This window comes from Netta rufina (genome assembly GCF_964035555.1).
Source record: "Netta rufina genome assembly, chromosome: 24".
In the NCBI taxonomy this organism is placed as follows: Eukaryota; Metazoa; Chordata; class Aves; order Anseriformes; family Anatidae; genus Netta; species Netta rufina.
In genome coordinates, this window is record NC_140148.1 from 2148012 (window position 1) to 2163422 (window position 15411).

At 68.0% G+C, this 15411-nt stretch overlaps 1 protein-coding gene across 1 annotated transcript; it reads left to right on the forward strand.

Moving 5' to 3' along the window:
* Positions 1-4779: 4779 nt before the first annotated feature.
* IGFBP4 (insulin like growth factor binding protein 4) lies at positions 4780-14026 on the forward strand (the record flags this gene model as incomplete). The annotated part of the gene is made up of 7 exons (XM_084301108.1): positions 4780-4994; positions 6581-6731; positions 7024-7098; positions 7714-8326; positions 13192-13346; positions 13505-13639; positions 13898-14026. 7 exons carry the CDS (start codon positions 4780-4782, stop codon positions 14024-14026), a joined length of 1473 nt encoding a protein of 490 aa, XP_084157234.1.
* Between the last annotated feature and the right edge of the window lie 1385 nt (positions 14027-15411).

Sequence of the window (15411 nt, forward strand, 5' to 3'; positions counted from 1 at the left end):
CGGGGGCACGGCCCGCGGTCCCATTACCCCTGGCAGCCAGGGTTAACGGCACCGCAGCCCCCAGGTCTCCTCTCCCCATCCCAGGAGGGTGCAGACCCATGGATATGGGGGGTCCCCAGGCACCGCTGTCACCCCCCTCCCCATGGCCGAGCAGCCCCCCCGTGGGGCTGTGCTTACAGAAGGCATCCTGGGGGCGACGGTTGTGGGCAGGATCCTGGGTGGCCCCGCTCCCTCCTCCTTTGGGACCTGTGATAATAGGACTCGGGGCAGCTTGGGGGCACCGACCCCGGTGCCAGGCGTGCAGCCCCCTCCCCATCCAGCCCGGTGCCCACCCCGGGGCTGCCTGTGCCATCCCCGTTCCCCCTGTCACCAGCAGTGCTTACCAGCGAGTCCGTCTGGGCTCCCGCAGGGGGCTCCGTGTTGGGACCCCGCGTCTGTACCCGCTTCGCCTCCTGGATTAAGAAGGAGGGGACAGTCCCAGGGGGTTTGTGTCCCCCCCCCCCCATGGCATGCCAAGAAGGGCTCCAGCCCTGGTACTCACCTGGTACTGCGGCGTGGAGGCAGAGGGGTCGTCACCGGCAAAGAGCGACTCCGAGTCCTCCAGCTGCTCCATGAGAGGGACAGATTATGGGGGAACCACCTCGCTCCTTCCCCAGGAGCCAAATCCAGCCCGGAGCTGCCTGCCAGGGCTGGAACCTGCCCCCCTCCCTGCCCACCCCCTCGTGTGCACCCTACCAGGAGCCTGCTCCAGCCCCTGGGGGTGCGCAGGAAGGCGCTGCTCCCTTCTCGCACGTAGACCAGGCTCCCCTCGGGGACGGCGCTGCCCGACTTCAGCATCAGCTCCTTGGACCTGAAGACCCATGTCTGGCGCTGCGAAGGGACTGAGAGGTTCGAGGCCGAGCTGCCACCCCCGGGGCCGCCCCGATCCCATGGGCACAGCCCGGCACGCACCCGGAGGTCAGCACGGGGCTCCGGCGGCTCCGTCCGAGAGGCATCAGCATCTGGAGAAGCCGGGGAGGATTTGGGGTCACAAAGCATCCCGGCACCACGGGGACATGGTGTCGGTGGGGCTGGGGATACCGGGACACCCCCGCAGCCCAGGGTGTGCCATGCGGGGAGTGCACCCAGGCAGGGACATGAGGTGTTCCCAAAAGTGTTCCCAAAGGGGCTGGAGCCCACCCGAAACACCTCAAAAAGTCCCTTACCTGCTGCCCAGGCTGCATCAGCCGCTGCCTGCGGGTTCAAACGGGGACATTACTGCTGCTTGGGGACACTGGGGCACGGCACGGCGGTGACAGTGCCCCGGGAGGGGACGGGGACAGCGATGCCACGCTTACCGGCTCCTTGCAGGGCGGCTGGGAGCGGATGGGGTACACCCTCTGGAAGCAAAGAAAAGGCTGAGGTGCAGGGCCCCCCCGGCTCCGGGCACCCTCACGGCCGCGTGCGCTGCCCCTGCTGAGCCTTACGTTGAGGTAGAGGAGACCTGGGGCTCCTGGGGGGCCGGGCGGGCCGGGGGGACCGGGGTTCCCAGGGGGACCTCGAGGACCCTGCGGTGACGAGCAGTGCGGAGATGGGGTTGGGGTGTTTCGGGGCTGCCTTTTGGGGGGCAGCTGCAAGACACCCCCGTCGCGCAGGCGCGGGCTCTCACGTGGGGGATGATCGCTCCGTAAACCTCCGTCTCCTCTTTGCTGGGCTGTAAAAACAGAGAGAGAAGATCGAGGCCGGTCTCCACCTGCCCCCTCTCAGTCCCAGCCCTGAGCCCCGTGGGGCAGCCGGGGTGGTGTGGGTCGTGCCGATACCTGGGCTCAGCCCCCCCGTGGCCGGGCGGGGGTACCCGTGCCCCGTGAGCCCCCCAGGACTCACCGTTTGGTACCCGCTGATGGGCACCCAGGAGCTGGACTGGCTGCCGGTGCCGGGGAAGGGGAGGTGGCCCGGTTTGCACCCGTGTTCCCCGTAGCAGCACCCCTGGGTGGGCAGAGAGAGGGGCAGGGTTAGAGCCTGCAAGAGGGGCAGGGGCGGGGGGCGTGCACTGGTGTGTGCTGGTGTGTACTGGTGTGCACTGGTGTGTGCTGTGCATCTGGATGTGACACAGGGCGGTGTGATTCGCTGCCCCCCCATGTCCCAGCCCTGTTTGGGTTCTCTGACCGGTCCCTCTGGCCACATGTGGGGCAGTGCACGGGTTTCGCTCTTGGGGCATGAAGGAACCCCCCCCCCAGCTCCCCTTTTTCAGCCCCCCCGGTACAAACCCGCTCTCCTGGGTCGCCCTTTTCACCCTGGAAGAAAGCAGAGAGGTTCCGTGAGCTCCTGGGGCAATCCCAGCCCCTGAAACCCCCCCAAATTCCCCCCCTCACCTTGGGGCCCGGCGGCCCGGCGGATCCGTGGTGCCCTGCGTGCCGCGACTCACACTGGCAGGAGGGGATATCCCGGGGTGAATACCGGGCTCAGCACCACCCCGAGCACCCCCAGCCCTCGGGTCCTACTCACCCTGTAGTCCCCCGGTGGTCCCGGTGGCCCCATGGGACCGGGCATTCCCGGGGAGCCCATGTCTCCAGGCCGGCCGGGGCTCCCCGGCATGCCCGGCAGCCCGTGCTCACCCTTCTCGCCCTGCACGTGGGGAGGTGATGGAGGGGCTCACGGCACCCCAAACCCCGCAGGGGCAGGGTGTGGGGCTTGGGGCAGCCCCCTGCTCCGTTCCTGGGGTCCGTGGGTGGAAGAAGTGGGACCCCCTTACCTTTAATCCGGGGAATCCTGGCTCCCCTCGGAGCCCTGGTTTGCCAGGGAGCGCCGCGGGTCCTGGGGAGCCGGGGGGTCCCTCGTGCCCGGGGACCCCGGGGGGACCTTGTGGGCCTGGGAGTCCCGGTGCCCCCGGGGGTCCATCGGGTCCGGCTGAGCCTGGGGACCCCGGAGCTCCTTCGGCCCCTGGAAATCCCGGTGGTCCCACAGCCCCCGGAGGGCCGGGGGGGCCTGGCTGCCCCTCCCGCCCGGGGAGCCCTTGGGAGCCTTCGTGGCCTGGGTAACCGGGGGGGGCCGGGGGGGCCGGGCGGCCCCGGGGGGCCTGGGGGTCCTGGGTTCCCTGCAGGGCTGGATGCTCCCAGCTGCTCGATGGTTTGGGGGGAGAGAGGAGAGAGCAGGGGGCGGTGAAAGTGTCACATCCCCTGGCCCCCCCCCCCCCCAGTGTCCCATTCCTGTGGGTCCAACTGGGGACAGACCCCACGGCCAGCGCCGGCATCACCCCCGCGCCCCCCAGCCCCAGCACCCCCAGCCCCAGCCCTCACCTCGTTCTCTGATCCCTTGGGGAGGGCAGCGGAGGCAGGGGGGCTCCTGGCTCCCCAAGCACCTGGTGGTCCCGGTGGCCCCGGTGGTCCCGGAGGACCAGGGGGGCCCCGGGGGCCCTGGTGACCTGGCTGCCCGGGGTTGCCCGTCTTCCCTCTCTCCCCAGAAAGCCCCGGCTGGCCTCTGTCTCCTGGGGACCCCCGGTCTCCTTTTTCTCCCTGTCCGGAGAGAAATCAGAGCCTGGGTCCCGTGCCCCCCCCCCCCCCCTTGCCAGGGGGCAGCTGAACCGTCCCATAACGCAGACCCCGCAGCGAGAATGCAAACCCGGAGCAGAAAAGGGTCTGCACAGCCAGAGGAGCCGCAGGGTCTCTCCCAGAGGGTCCCTGAGCCCCCTCCCCGTATCCCCCCAGGAGCCCCTCCACGCTGGGTACCTTCAGGCCGGGAGGGCCAGGGGGGCCGGGGGGGCCGGGGCGCACGGGGCAGACGCAGCTGGAGCCGTTGTGAATCTGGAGAGGGGGCGAGCCGTGAGCTGGGGGGGGGGCTGGGGGGGCCGGGGAAGGGGCACGGGCACCCTGCGCCCCCCCCTCACCTGGAGAGCTGTGTCCATTTTGGCGGCCGGGGGCACCCGCGGGGGCAGCCCCTTCGCTGTGCTCTGCGTAAAGAGGGGGGACTGAGCGTGAGACCCCCATCCCCAGCTGCTCCTCGCAGCCCCCCCCCTCCCCAAAATTCAGGACCCCCCCCCCCCACACCTTGATCTGCAGGAACTCCTCTTCCTCCGCGCTCCCCTCGAAGATCCGCGGGGCGGCCGTGGGGCGGTTGTGCTAGGGCAGATGGAGAGAGCTCAGCACGGGGGTCTTGGGGGGGGACACACCGGGGGTCCCGGCCCCTACGAGCCCGGCCCCTACTGCCCTGCCCGGGCTGTTGTGGCTGAGCCCGGCCGGGTGCAGATAAGGGGAAGGACACGGAGAGGAGCTGGGGAGATCTGGAGACCCTGGGGGGGTCGGGGTGCTGCTCGGGGTGCCCCCCCCGGGGACAGGCACCTGGGTTCGTGCACGCGATGGGGCATGGCCCGGACCCTTGGCTGCGCCCCTGGAGGGGGGCTCCCGTCTCCTGGAGCCCGCGGGCAGCGGGGGTTTGCTCAGCAGCACCTTCCTGGTGGGCTCCACCTCGCCAACCTCTCCATCTGCGGGGCCAAAACGTGAGGGTGCTGGGCTGGGCTGGACGGGGACCAAGGGTGGCCACCGCTGTGCGCCCCCCCCTGAGCTGTCCCCTCCTCACCGGGGTGCCGGAGTTCGTGCCGTGCCCCCCCCCCCCCCCCGGCCATACCTACCTTCCTCCCCATCCAGGGTGGGCAGCGTGGGGGTCGCGGGGCTGCTGCCTGGCTCCGGGGTGGTTTCCTCAGAGCCCAGGGGGTAAAACCACTGGGCTGTACTGGGGGGCAGGTGCCCGGCCAGCACCCAAAGGATACAGAAGGTGCGGAGGAGACTCTGGGGGTCCCCGGACCCCATGCTGCTGCCTCAGGGTGCCAAGGACGGGGGGGCCTGGCTCATGCCCTTCGCCCACGCTGTCTGCTCCCGTGGCCCCGACGTGGCCCCCGCTGTTATCACAGCGGCCCCCGACACGCCCCCTTGCCCGCCCCGGCACCCGCACCCCACGGGTCTCATCCGGCACGGGGCTGAGCGCTCAGAGCTGAGCCATCGCGTGCCCCGGCCAGGGACGGGGTGGGGGGGCAGGCGGAGGAACCCTAGGGATGGGGGAGTCAGGGCTGGGCTGGTGGAGGGAGCTGCTGAAGAGGGAGCTGGGGGAGGAGATGCTGCCTGGAAATGGGGAGTGAAAAGCACTGCGAGTGCGGGAAAGGGCTGGCTGGGAGCAGGGGGCACCAGAAGTGGCAAGGAGCAGATGGGTGCTCTATGGGGTCTGGGTGCTCTATGGGGTCTGGGTGCTCCATGGGGTCTGGGTGCTCCATGGGGTCTGGGTGCTCCATGGGGTCTGCCTGGCCATGGGTGCCTGGCTCTGAGCTGTGCTGAGCTGTGGGGAGGGGGCTGCAAGAGCACGAGGGAGGCATCGGGGGCTGGCAGCGTGGGTGGCTGCAGCACCCCAATGTGGGTACGCGTGGTCCCCAGCCCCCCTGCTCCACCCTGGGCTGGGGGCTGCAGCCCCCGAGCTCCCAGATCCCCGTCCGCCCCGGCACTGCTGGGACCCGCAGCCCCTCTGCAGGGCTGGGGTGTCTTAGGGACTGTTGGGGTGTCGCAGGGAGGCAGCACCCAGCCGGCCCCCCCCAGCCCCAGGAACCCCCAAAAAAACAGAATTTGGGAGCCTGAAGAGCCCCAGACCTGGCAGCACGGGGGCTCCCCTTCACCCACAGGTGAACGGGGCTGCGCTGAGCACCTCGGGGTGGGGGCAGCGTGGCAGTGGGGTGCACCAGCACCCCCTCTGCATCTCGCAGGACGGTGCTGGGCTGGGGGACGTGGAGGACCCGTGCCCAACCAGAGCACGTCCCCATTCCCCGCCGGCGCTCTGCCTGCTCCCTCCGGCCCCCGCAGACACAACAGCCTCCCCGGCAGGCGCTCGGCACTGCCAAGGCCTGATAAGGTGCCGCGTTCCCAGTGGGGCTGGGCACCTGTTTGGGTTTGGCCCTGGCTCAGACACCGTGTCAAGGCTGGCGCCTCTGCCCCGTGTCACGGCCGCACGTGGCTGTGCCAGGCAGGGCAGGGGGGCTCGGGGGCACCGCCGGGTGCTGATGTTCTGCAGGGTCCCCGCTTTGGCTGGGAGGGGAGAAGGGGGACGGGGAGGGGGAGTGTGGGGGACACGGCCCCTGCTTGCATCCTGCCCGCAGCAGCCCCAGCCCCCAGGCTCAGAGTTTCTGCACGGGGCAGAGTGCTCCTGCTCACCAAAGCCCCCAAATTGGGGTGTGCTCAGCCGTGAGATGAGTGTGGGGTTCTCAGCGTTACGGGCTGGCTCTGCTCCCCTCGTGGGGGCTGCGATGGGCTCTGCCCTTCCCGAGCATGCCCAGGCTGTGGGCATGGTGCAGGGGTGGCTTTTGTCCCCTTGCTGCTCCCCACCTTCCTCCCCGCTGTCCCCTTGCTGAGGGTAAATGAGGCAGATTGCACCGACGGCGTGCACAGGGTCCTGTGCCTGCTGCTGCCCCTCTGAGCACACCAAAGTGGCACAAGGAGGGCCGGGGGGGGGGACATGGGGCCGCATTACGCCCCTCACTCCTCCCTCTGATGCCTGCAGCAGCCCGGCTCAGCCCTGAGGTGAAGCCACAGCTGATGTCCAAGTGCTTAATTGCCGTTAATTGCCTCAGAGGTGGCGTGGAGCAGTCCCAAACCCGCTGGCTCGCCCTGCTCAGGGAAAGGTTCTGCACCCAGGGGTGGCCGGGCACAGGGGACGGGCTCCCCAGGGACCCCGAGCCTGCAGGGTTCCAGAAGCACTCGGACAATGCTTTCGGACATCGGGTCTGATTTGGGGGTGGCCCTGTGTAGGGCCAGGAGCTGGACCCAGTGACCCCCTGAGGGTCCCTTCCCACTCGGGACATCCCGTGGATCTCCAAGCCCCCATCCCAGGCTGCTGTTCCCCATGGTACGAGGTGCCCCCGCTCCACCGTGCAGCCCACCGCAGGGCTCCGGGGCTGCAAGGGGGGCCGGGGCAGGGGCAGAGCAGCCCCCGGGGGCTCAGCCCCTTCCCTCCGGGCACAATCCCCATCCTCGGGGCTCCCCGGCCCGTTTTCCTGCCGCTTTTCTCCGCTAGGTGCCGGCACCTTGCAACTTATCGGCCCCGGCGCGGTGCCTGCGCGGGGATCGGGCCCGGGGGGGGTGCAGGGGGGTGGGGGTGCAGGGGGGGATGTGGGGCGCTGGGGAGCCGGGGCAGCCTCCGGGCATCGCGGGGCTCTGCCGGCCGCCCTGGGGTCTCTGCGCTTGGGGCTGGGATGGTCCCAGGCTGGGGGGTGTGGTGTGGGGCAGGGCTCGCCCCACATTGGGACCTTGGTTCCAGATGCAGCCCCCTGTGGTGCTGCTGCTGCCCTGCGTGGTGCCCCCATCCCATCCCATCCCATCCCATCCCATCCCGTCCCGTCCCGTCCCGTCCCGTCCCGTCCCGTCCCGTCCCTTCCCTGTCCCTATTCCCATCCCTATCCCCATTCCACCACTATCCCACCCCTATCCCTATCCCATCCCTCATCCCTATCCCCATCCCACCCCAGTCTATCCCACTCCATCCAACCCCACCCCACCCCATCCCATTCCCCCCTCACCCCCCAGCAGCTCAGCACCGAACCGCGCACACCCCCGGGGTCAACCCTAACGAAGACCCCCGGGCAGATCAGAACGGGGGCTACCAGCGGGGACCCTCGGGGACCGGCACCGACCCGGGAGGGGGGGGGGACGACCCTCCCCTCCCCTCCCCTCCCGGTACCGGCGCTGCCCCCTCCGGCAACCGCAGCGCCGAACCCAGCGGGTACCCAAGGAGGCACCGGCGGCGCGCGGCGGCTCTGCCCGGGGCGAGGCGGGGAGGGGGGCGACGGGGCCGGCGGGGGCGGCCCCGCCGGTGGCCCCGGTGCCGGCGGGAGGTGTGGCCACGGGGCGGCATAAAGCCCCCGCCGCCTGCCCCCCGCGCCCGCCGCCAGCCCGAGCGCTGCAGCGCGGGGCCGCCATGCGCGGGGGCGCGGCGCGGTTGCTGCCGCCGGTGTTGGCGGTGGTGCTGGTCCCGGTGCTGGTCCCGGTGTTGGCGGCGGCTCCGGGAGCTGCTCCGGGACAAGGGCAAGGAGGGGAGGAAGCGATCCAGTGCCCGCCGTGCTCGGAGGAGCGCTTGGCTCGTTGCAAAGCTCCGCAGGGCTGCGCCGAGCTGGTGCGGGAGCCGGGCTGCGGGTGCTGCGCCACCTGCGCGCTCGGGCGCGGCACGGCGTGCGGGGTGTACACGGCGCGTTGCGGGGCCGGGCTGCGCTGTTACCCCCCCCGAGGTGTGCCCCGACCCCTGCACACCCTCATGCACGGCCAGGGCATCTGCACCGACCTGGCCGACGTCGAAGCCATCCAGGAGAGCCTCCAGCCGCCAGGTAAGGCCCTGGGGGGATGCGCAAATTGGGGTGCGGAGGGGGGTCTCCGGTGGCACCGCTTGGTGGGTTGGAAGGGGATGGGTTGGGGGGATTTTGGGGATGGGGAAGCACAAGGAGGCTTGTCCCGATCTCACGGCTGGGTCACATCTGTGCCGTTGTCACCCACGGTGCTGTGGTTGTGGCTGGTGGCATCGTGCAGCCCCGGGGCCGGGCAGGGACCGGTTGCACGCGGTGCTGTGGGGCACCGTGCTCGGGGTCCCGCTGCCAGGGCAGCTCCTGTTGTGTGGTGACCCCTGAGCTCTCCCTTCCCCGGGATGCTGCCGGCACGGCCGGGAGGAAACAGGAAAGAGGCCGCGGGGCACCTGCTTCCCTCGCAAACAGGTCGTGTCCCGCACAGGGGCTCCGTGTCCTTCCTCCTCCAGCCCCACGGCCAGGCAGGGCAGTGCCAAGTCGGGGGACCCCATGGGCTGCAGCCCCGCTGCCTGCAGGCTCTGCTTGTCCACCCCACTGCCCTGTCATTGGGGTTGATCGTGACCCCCTGCCACCCCCGTGGTGCTCGGGCAGGGTTTGGGGGTCGTGGGCAGTGCCCTGGAGCTGCTCATGTGGTTTGGCAGAGCAAATGGACCCGCTACTGGGGGCTGAGATCCAGCCCATTTGGGGCTCTGGATGCCCATGCTGCCCCCTTCCCCATCCCTTGGGCTGTGACTGGGACCATGTCCCCAGGATTGGGGGCAGCACCCACCAGGGGACAGCCTGCAAGGTGCCCTGGCCCTGTGTCCCCACGCAGGTCACCCGGGGCTTCCCGGTGCGGCTGTTCCAGCTCCCCAAGGGCCGGATCCCAGCCCCTCTCTCCTCCATACCAGTGACGAGGACCCTTTCCAGAGGGCCCCCCTGGCTGCCCCTTCCCAGGGGCAGGATTTGGCCGTGAGCGCTCAGCACGGGGTCTGCTGCGGGACCCCCTGCCCTGCCTGCTTGTCCTCATCCCACATCCTGCAGGAGCTGTCTGGGCTCCCTGGCCCGGGGCTGCGTCGGGCTGCCAAAGCCTGTTGGTTTTGGCTTTGCCCCGTGTAACGCAGCATTTTTTCCCAGAGCCTTTAGGAAACAGCCTTGCAGTATTTTCCCTTTCTTCCTGTGCTGTTTTGGCCGCTCTGGGGACGGGTGGGTGGCCGTGGGAGCCGGGCTCTCCCCATGGGCACCTCGCTGGCGGCGGCGCAGGTGGCAGGACGGGGCAGCAGTGAGCCCCTTTCCTCGGGGCATCCTGGTGGGAAGATCCTGGTGGGACGGCAGAGCCACGGGTCCCAGTCCCAGTCCCAGCAGGAGCAGCAGGGTTGGAGGCTGCAGCTCCATTTCTCCCCGGGGCACGAGCAGCAGCACAGCCCTACCTGTGCGCCGTGGCACAGCCGGTGCATCCAGCGGGTCCCCTCTGGTTAAGCAGAAGGAATTAATGCTTCTTTAGGTGCAGGAGCCACCAAAAGCAATGATCCCTGGTGCATGCATAGGTGCTGAGGCTGCAGGGGGTGTGGGCCATGATTTAGGGGCGTGGGGCTGCTCCTGTGAATGCTTTTGGGATGCTGGGCTGGGGGTGCTGCATTCCAGGCTTTGGGTCCCATGGGGACTGGGATGGGGTCAGCTCCTTGCTCCATCGCCTCTCCTGGGACCAGCAGCACCTGCAGGGCCGAAGACTTTTGGGGAAGAGACAGCAGGCGGCCACTCTCCTATCCCACAGCCCTCTCCCATGGCTGTGGGTTTGGGGACCTGTGCAGGATCCTGGTACCTGCATCCATCCCCCAGCTCCGGGCTTGCCCACAGGACATCCCGCTGGGAGCCGTGCCCCTGGAGGTGACAGCCACGGCTTTTTGCTGCAGAGAGAGGTCCCGGTCTCAGGGGGATCTGCCTGTCCTGTCCTGTCCAGCCCCTTTAGGACCAGGCTGGCTCGTGGCACAGGCTTGGCCCCATTGCGTGTCCCCCTCTGGGGCTGTCGGTGCCGCTGCTTCGGGGAGGTGCGGGTGGCTGGACCTGTGGGTGGCATCCGGGAAGAGGTGAGGACATTCTCCCCAACACGCATTAGGAGTGATTTAATGCTGGGTAAATAATTATGTCTGGGGAAAAAGTGACCTAGGAAAAGCGTCTGGGAAGCTGCGAGCATCCCGGTGCTTGCTGCAGCGGTGGGTGGGACGGATCCTGCTCCCTTCGGGAGGAGCACCTCAGCAGCCCAGGCTGCAGCACCCAGCTCTGCACCCCACATACCTCATCCCCATCCCTTTCTGCCTGGTGAGGAGGTCGAGCAGGGCTACTGCCCTGTCCCAGCTGTGCCACGGGGCTGGCAGAGGCTGGATGGGGTCTCCAAGATCTCCCCAGGCTCCGTGTGGGGCTGGGCATTTAGGGGCTTGCATGGGGCACAGCAGCATGAGGGGTGCACGGGGGGACAGCAAGCAGGTGGGGCTGGGGGAGGCACGCACGGCCCTGGCTGTGGCTCCCCGGGCTCCCTGCACTCCCCTGGGGCCAGCATTTGGCAGGATGAGTGCAGCTTCCCCGTGGTGGTGTCTGCAAAGTCCCAGCAGCCAAGAGAGCCGGCGCTGGGACCACCTGGACGCATGCTGGGGGTCCCCAAATCTTGTCCCTGTCCCCCCGACACCGTCTCTGAGGCTTCGCTCGCCGCCTCTGAGCTCCCCTCCCACGTGGAGCCCGGCGTCCGTCACCGCTCGCTCAGGGGCTCGGCGCCGTGAGTCACGAGCTCAGCACGTGACCGACCTCGTTAGTAGCTCCCGTTGATTGAAGGCGACGCTCAGTGACTCGCTTGTGTCTCCTCCTGTCCTGGGGCAAAGAGGAAAATGTTGTCCTCGAGAGATGGGGCGAGGGCAGCGCTCAGCACTCGAGTCCTTCCCAAACCCAGCCAAGGCCTCAGCCAAGCGTGCACCCCGCTCTCCTGCCCCCTCCGTGGCTCTGACACCGTGCCCAGCAGCACCCAAGGGTGCTGGTGGCCAGTGCATGGGCTGCCCTGCAGCCACAGCCCAGGCTGCTGGGGGATTAGAGGGGCAGGCTCCAAGGAGGAGCTTTTTTCCACGGCTTTGTGCTCGACTGGAAGGAGTTTTCCCATCCAGCTCGGTGCAGGAGCACTGCCAAGCGCCAGGAAAGCGAGAGGCTCCTTGGGCTGCTGCACGCCGGGTGGGAAGCTCCCCCCCGAACCGCGGCCGTCCCTGCGGCAGGGAGGGGTCCTGGGTCGGGGGCCGCGGGTGGGGACCAAGCTCCGAGCCCATCCCCGCGCCGGGTGCCGGCTGAGAGCCGCCTCGCTGCCCGGAGGCACCGCGCGTTCCACGGGACCTTATGAAAACGTTATTGGCATCTGGTTTTATTTAAGCCGAGAGATTTGACACTGACGGCGGCTGGCGGGGAGGAGGGGAGCTGGGCTGGGCTGGGCGAGGGGTTCCCAGCACTCAGCCAGATCCCGGTGCGGAGCGGGAAGCATCCAAGCCTGGTGGTGCCTCCCGGTGCCATGCCCTTCCCTGCCAGCTCCGTGATACAGGAGCAGCTCTGGGGTTTCAGTGCGGTGGCCTCGGTGGGGCCAGACATCCCCGAAATGCTGCGGGAGGGGGCAGTTGGGGAGGAGCATCCCCCACCGAGCCCCCCGAGCCTGCAGCATTGCGACACGGAGCCACCGGGGCTGGCACCGCGCTGGCACCGCTCCGCGCGGGGGTCCTGGAGCCGCGCCGCAGCGGGGTGCTGGGTTTGTGTTTCAAATGTCAAGGGCATGAGCCACTTCCTGGAAAAAAACGACAGATTAGACAAAAAGCAAATAACACGAACAGCGGAGAAGGGCTTGTCATCCGGGCTTCGCTGGCTGTGAACTTTAACCAGGCCAGCGGGAGCCACGAACCTTCGCAGGTTTGCAGCCCCTGGATGGGTTCGCCCACGTTGTGCCGGGACCCAGCCTTTTTTGGGAAGCTGCTGTATCAATCAGCAGGGGCAAAGTATTGATCAGCCGGGATAAAACCGGGCAGGGTGTTCTCTCCTCGCTCCTCCTGCAGCCTGAGCTGGTTGGGACCGAGAGCTCCTCGGGCTGTGCCCCGTGCAGTGCTCCCAGCCAAGCTCCGTGCGCCCCCGCTGCGCCGTCCTTTTCCAGCAGGCACCAAGAATGTGATGTGGGACCCCCCACGCAACAGGAAAAGTGGTGCTCGGTGCAAACACACAGCGTTACCGGGCCTGGGAGCGGGGGAACCTGCAGCTTTTTAAAGAGCAGCCGCGCCGAGCAGCGCGGGTCTCATGACGCTCCCCTCCCAGCTGCCAACATCTGGGATTGTCGTTTGGCTCCGCTCGTGGCGCAGGCGAGGATGCCAAGCGCCGCCTTTCCGAGCTGGCCAGCGGGAGGTGAACTGTCTTATTCCTGGAATTTTTGCTTTCATGTCCCAGCAAAGGGGGGAGCCGGGGCCGTGCGCCCCGGGCAGAGCGTGGCCGGGTGCCGCCTCCAGCTTGGCGGGTGCTCAGCGCCGGCCGGGCTGCGGTCCTGTTTCTGCTACCACTTTTCAGAGGCAGCTTGCGGGGGGCACGGGGTCTCGCTGGTGCTCTCGTGCATCCCGGGGTCACCTTCCTGTCCCCAGCACCGGGTGGCGCGGGGCTGGTGGCTCTGCACCCTTGTGCCATGCTGCGCCCTTGTGCCATGCAGCTCAGCCTGGCACCGCCGCGGTGTGGATTTGCAACCCTACAATAACAGAAATGTGGAAACAAACCTGTGAAGGGGGCATAAACGTTCCCAAGAGCCTTTCCTTGTACTGTGTGGGTTGGGACCCAGGGCTGGGGGTGCACCGGCCGCGTGCTGTGCCCAAACCTGCCCCACGGTGCTGAGCCCTGTGCGGTCTGTGTCCTTGCAGAGAAGGAGGAGATCGAGCACCCCAACAACAGCTTCAGCCCCTGCAGCATCCACGACCGCAAATGCCTGCAGAAGCAGCAGGCGAAGCGGGTCAACAACGGCAACAAGATGCGCAACAGCGGGAGCCCCTACCACCGCGAGGAGACCAGGCCCATAGTGAGCGCGGCGGGGAGCTGGGGTGGGGGGCACAGGGTGGGCACCGGGCACTCTGAGCCACGTGTTGGTGTCCAGGGCATGAGGGAGGCTTGAAGTTGGTTTTTATGGGGTGGCCCCAGGGCTGTGGGGTGGCTCAGCTCAGCCCCGGTTTCCTACAGGCGCAGGGCTCGTGCCAGAGCGAGCTGCACCGGGCGCTGGAGAGGCTGGCGGCCTCGCAGACGCGGACGCACGAGGACCTGTACGTCATCCCCATCCCCAACTGCGACCGCAACGGCAACTTCCACCCCAAGCAGGTAGGCAGGGCCGGGGGGTGCTCCTCTGGGGGGGTTCTGCAGAGCCGGGAGAGGTGGCTGGGTGCTGGGGCTTCACTGGGAGCTACCCTTGGGGTGCTGCAGGGCTCTTTGCAAAAGCTCCCAGGGTGGTGGGACACGGGTGCCAAAGCCACCACGAGGGCTCCTGGTTTGCCACATCCAGCCCTGAGCAGGCAGCCCATGGGGATGGGGACACACGGGGCCAGGCTGGGCGCCCCTCACCGAAGGTGTCCCCTCTAGTGTCACCCGGCGCTGGACGGGCAGCGGGGCAAGTGCTGGTGCGTGGACCGCAAGACGGGGGTGAAGCTGCCGGGCTTCCTGGAGCTGAAGGGGGACTTGGACTGTCACCAGCTGGCGGACAGCATGTGAGCCTCACCGCGGCTGCCCCGCTTCGTGCCGTGGCTGGGACGCCCGCCGGGGCTGCGTAGGACTGGAGGAGAAAGGACACGGCCGTCGAGCAGCTCCTGGGGCTGGGGGACCCCCACCCGCGCCCCCTCCATCCCCGCTCTGCTCTGCGCCACGAGCTGCCCATGGCACGGGGCACGGCGCCGCGACCTGCACCGTGACCACTGCCTGCCCACCCTACGAGGGAGGGGGTCCCTGGGGTCCCTGGCACATGCTGGTGGCACCCACATCCTGCACGGACACTTGGCGTGGGCTGGTTCCAGGCTGCTTTGGTGGAGGTGTGTGAAAGAGAGCACCCAAAACGCGCTGCTGCACCCCTCGCTGCCGCCTGCGTGCGCTCGGTGCATCTGGGGTCCCGTGGCTGCGACCGTGCGAGCACCTCGTGGGGTGCACGGCAGCCCCCCTGCCACAGTGCCTTCCCTCCACACCAAACCCGAGTGTGGCAGGACGAGAAGTGCCTCAGCACCCCCCAAGCCGTGTGGGCAGGGACAGGAGGGAGCTTGTGCCACTGGGGGGGACCCAAAGGAGCGCCCCGCTATCGCCCTGCCCTGGTTCCAGTGCACCCAACGTGTGTGCGTGGGGATGGGGATCGCAGCCACAGGGAGCAATAAGGGACCTTCACCCTGGGATGGGGCACCAGCGATGTCAGCTCTTCCTGATGCAGCCCCAAAGCCTGTGGGTCCCTCCGACCCCATAGTCTGGGTCCCACCGACCCCATAGCCCGTCCCTGTCCCACTGCTCTGCGCAGGGACAGCACTGGTGGCCGCAGTGTTTTTTCCTCTCGTCCTCCCCTTCCCTCCTGCCCTGTCCCCAGGGTCAGAGGGTGAAGGGGTCGGGCATCCCCGGCTGTGCAACGCGTCCCCTGCGGGCACTGGGGTCCAGGGGGAGGTGGGAGATGAGGACCGGCCACGAAACGCCTCCTCAGCAGGAAGGGCTCCTTTGGGGTCTTTGTTCTCCCCCAAAGAGTTTTAATATTTAAGGGCCAGCGTTGGTGGGATTTGTCAACCCCCTTGGGCTGAAATCCTTCATCTCTCCAAACGGGACCCCTCCAGGAAGGGGGTTTTGTCTCCTCGCCTTCCAGCTTGGCCAACGCGACAAAACCCGGATGAAGTTTCTGAAACCTTTCGGAGCCACGAGACCCGCGGCTTTTGCCAGCACAGAACTTTAAGCTGAAAAAAATTTCACTATTTTTGTAGCATGTTTTTTTTTTTTTTTTTTAATTATTATTATTTTGAAGCTCTTCTGCAGGAGCCGGTTGGGTTGGAAACTTTTCCTCTAAATATCCTTTTAGGTAAGAAACTGCCGTGTGGGCTGCAATGGAAAGCTCGCCGAAGGCGGGGGGGCTTCTG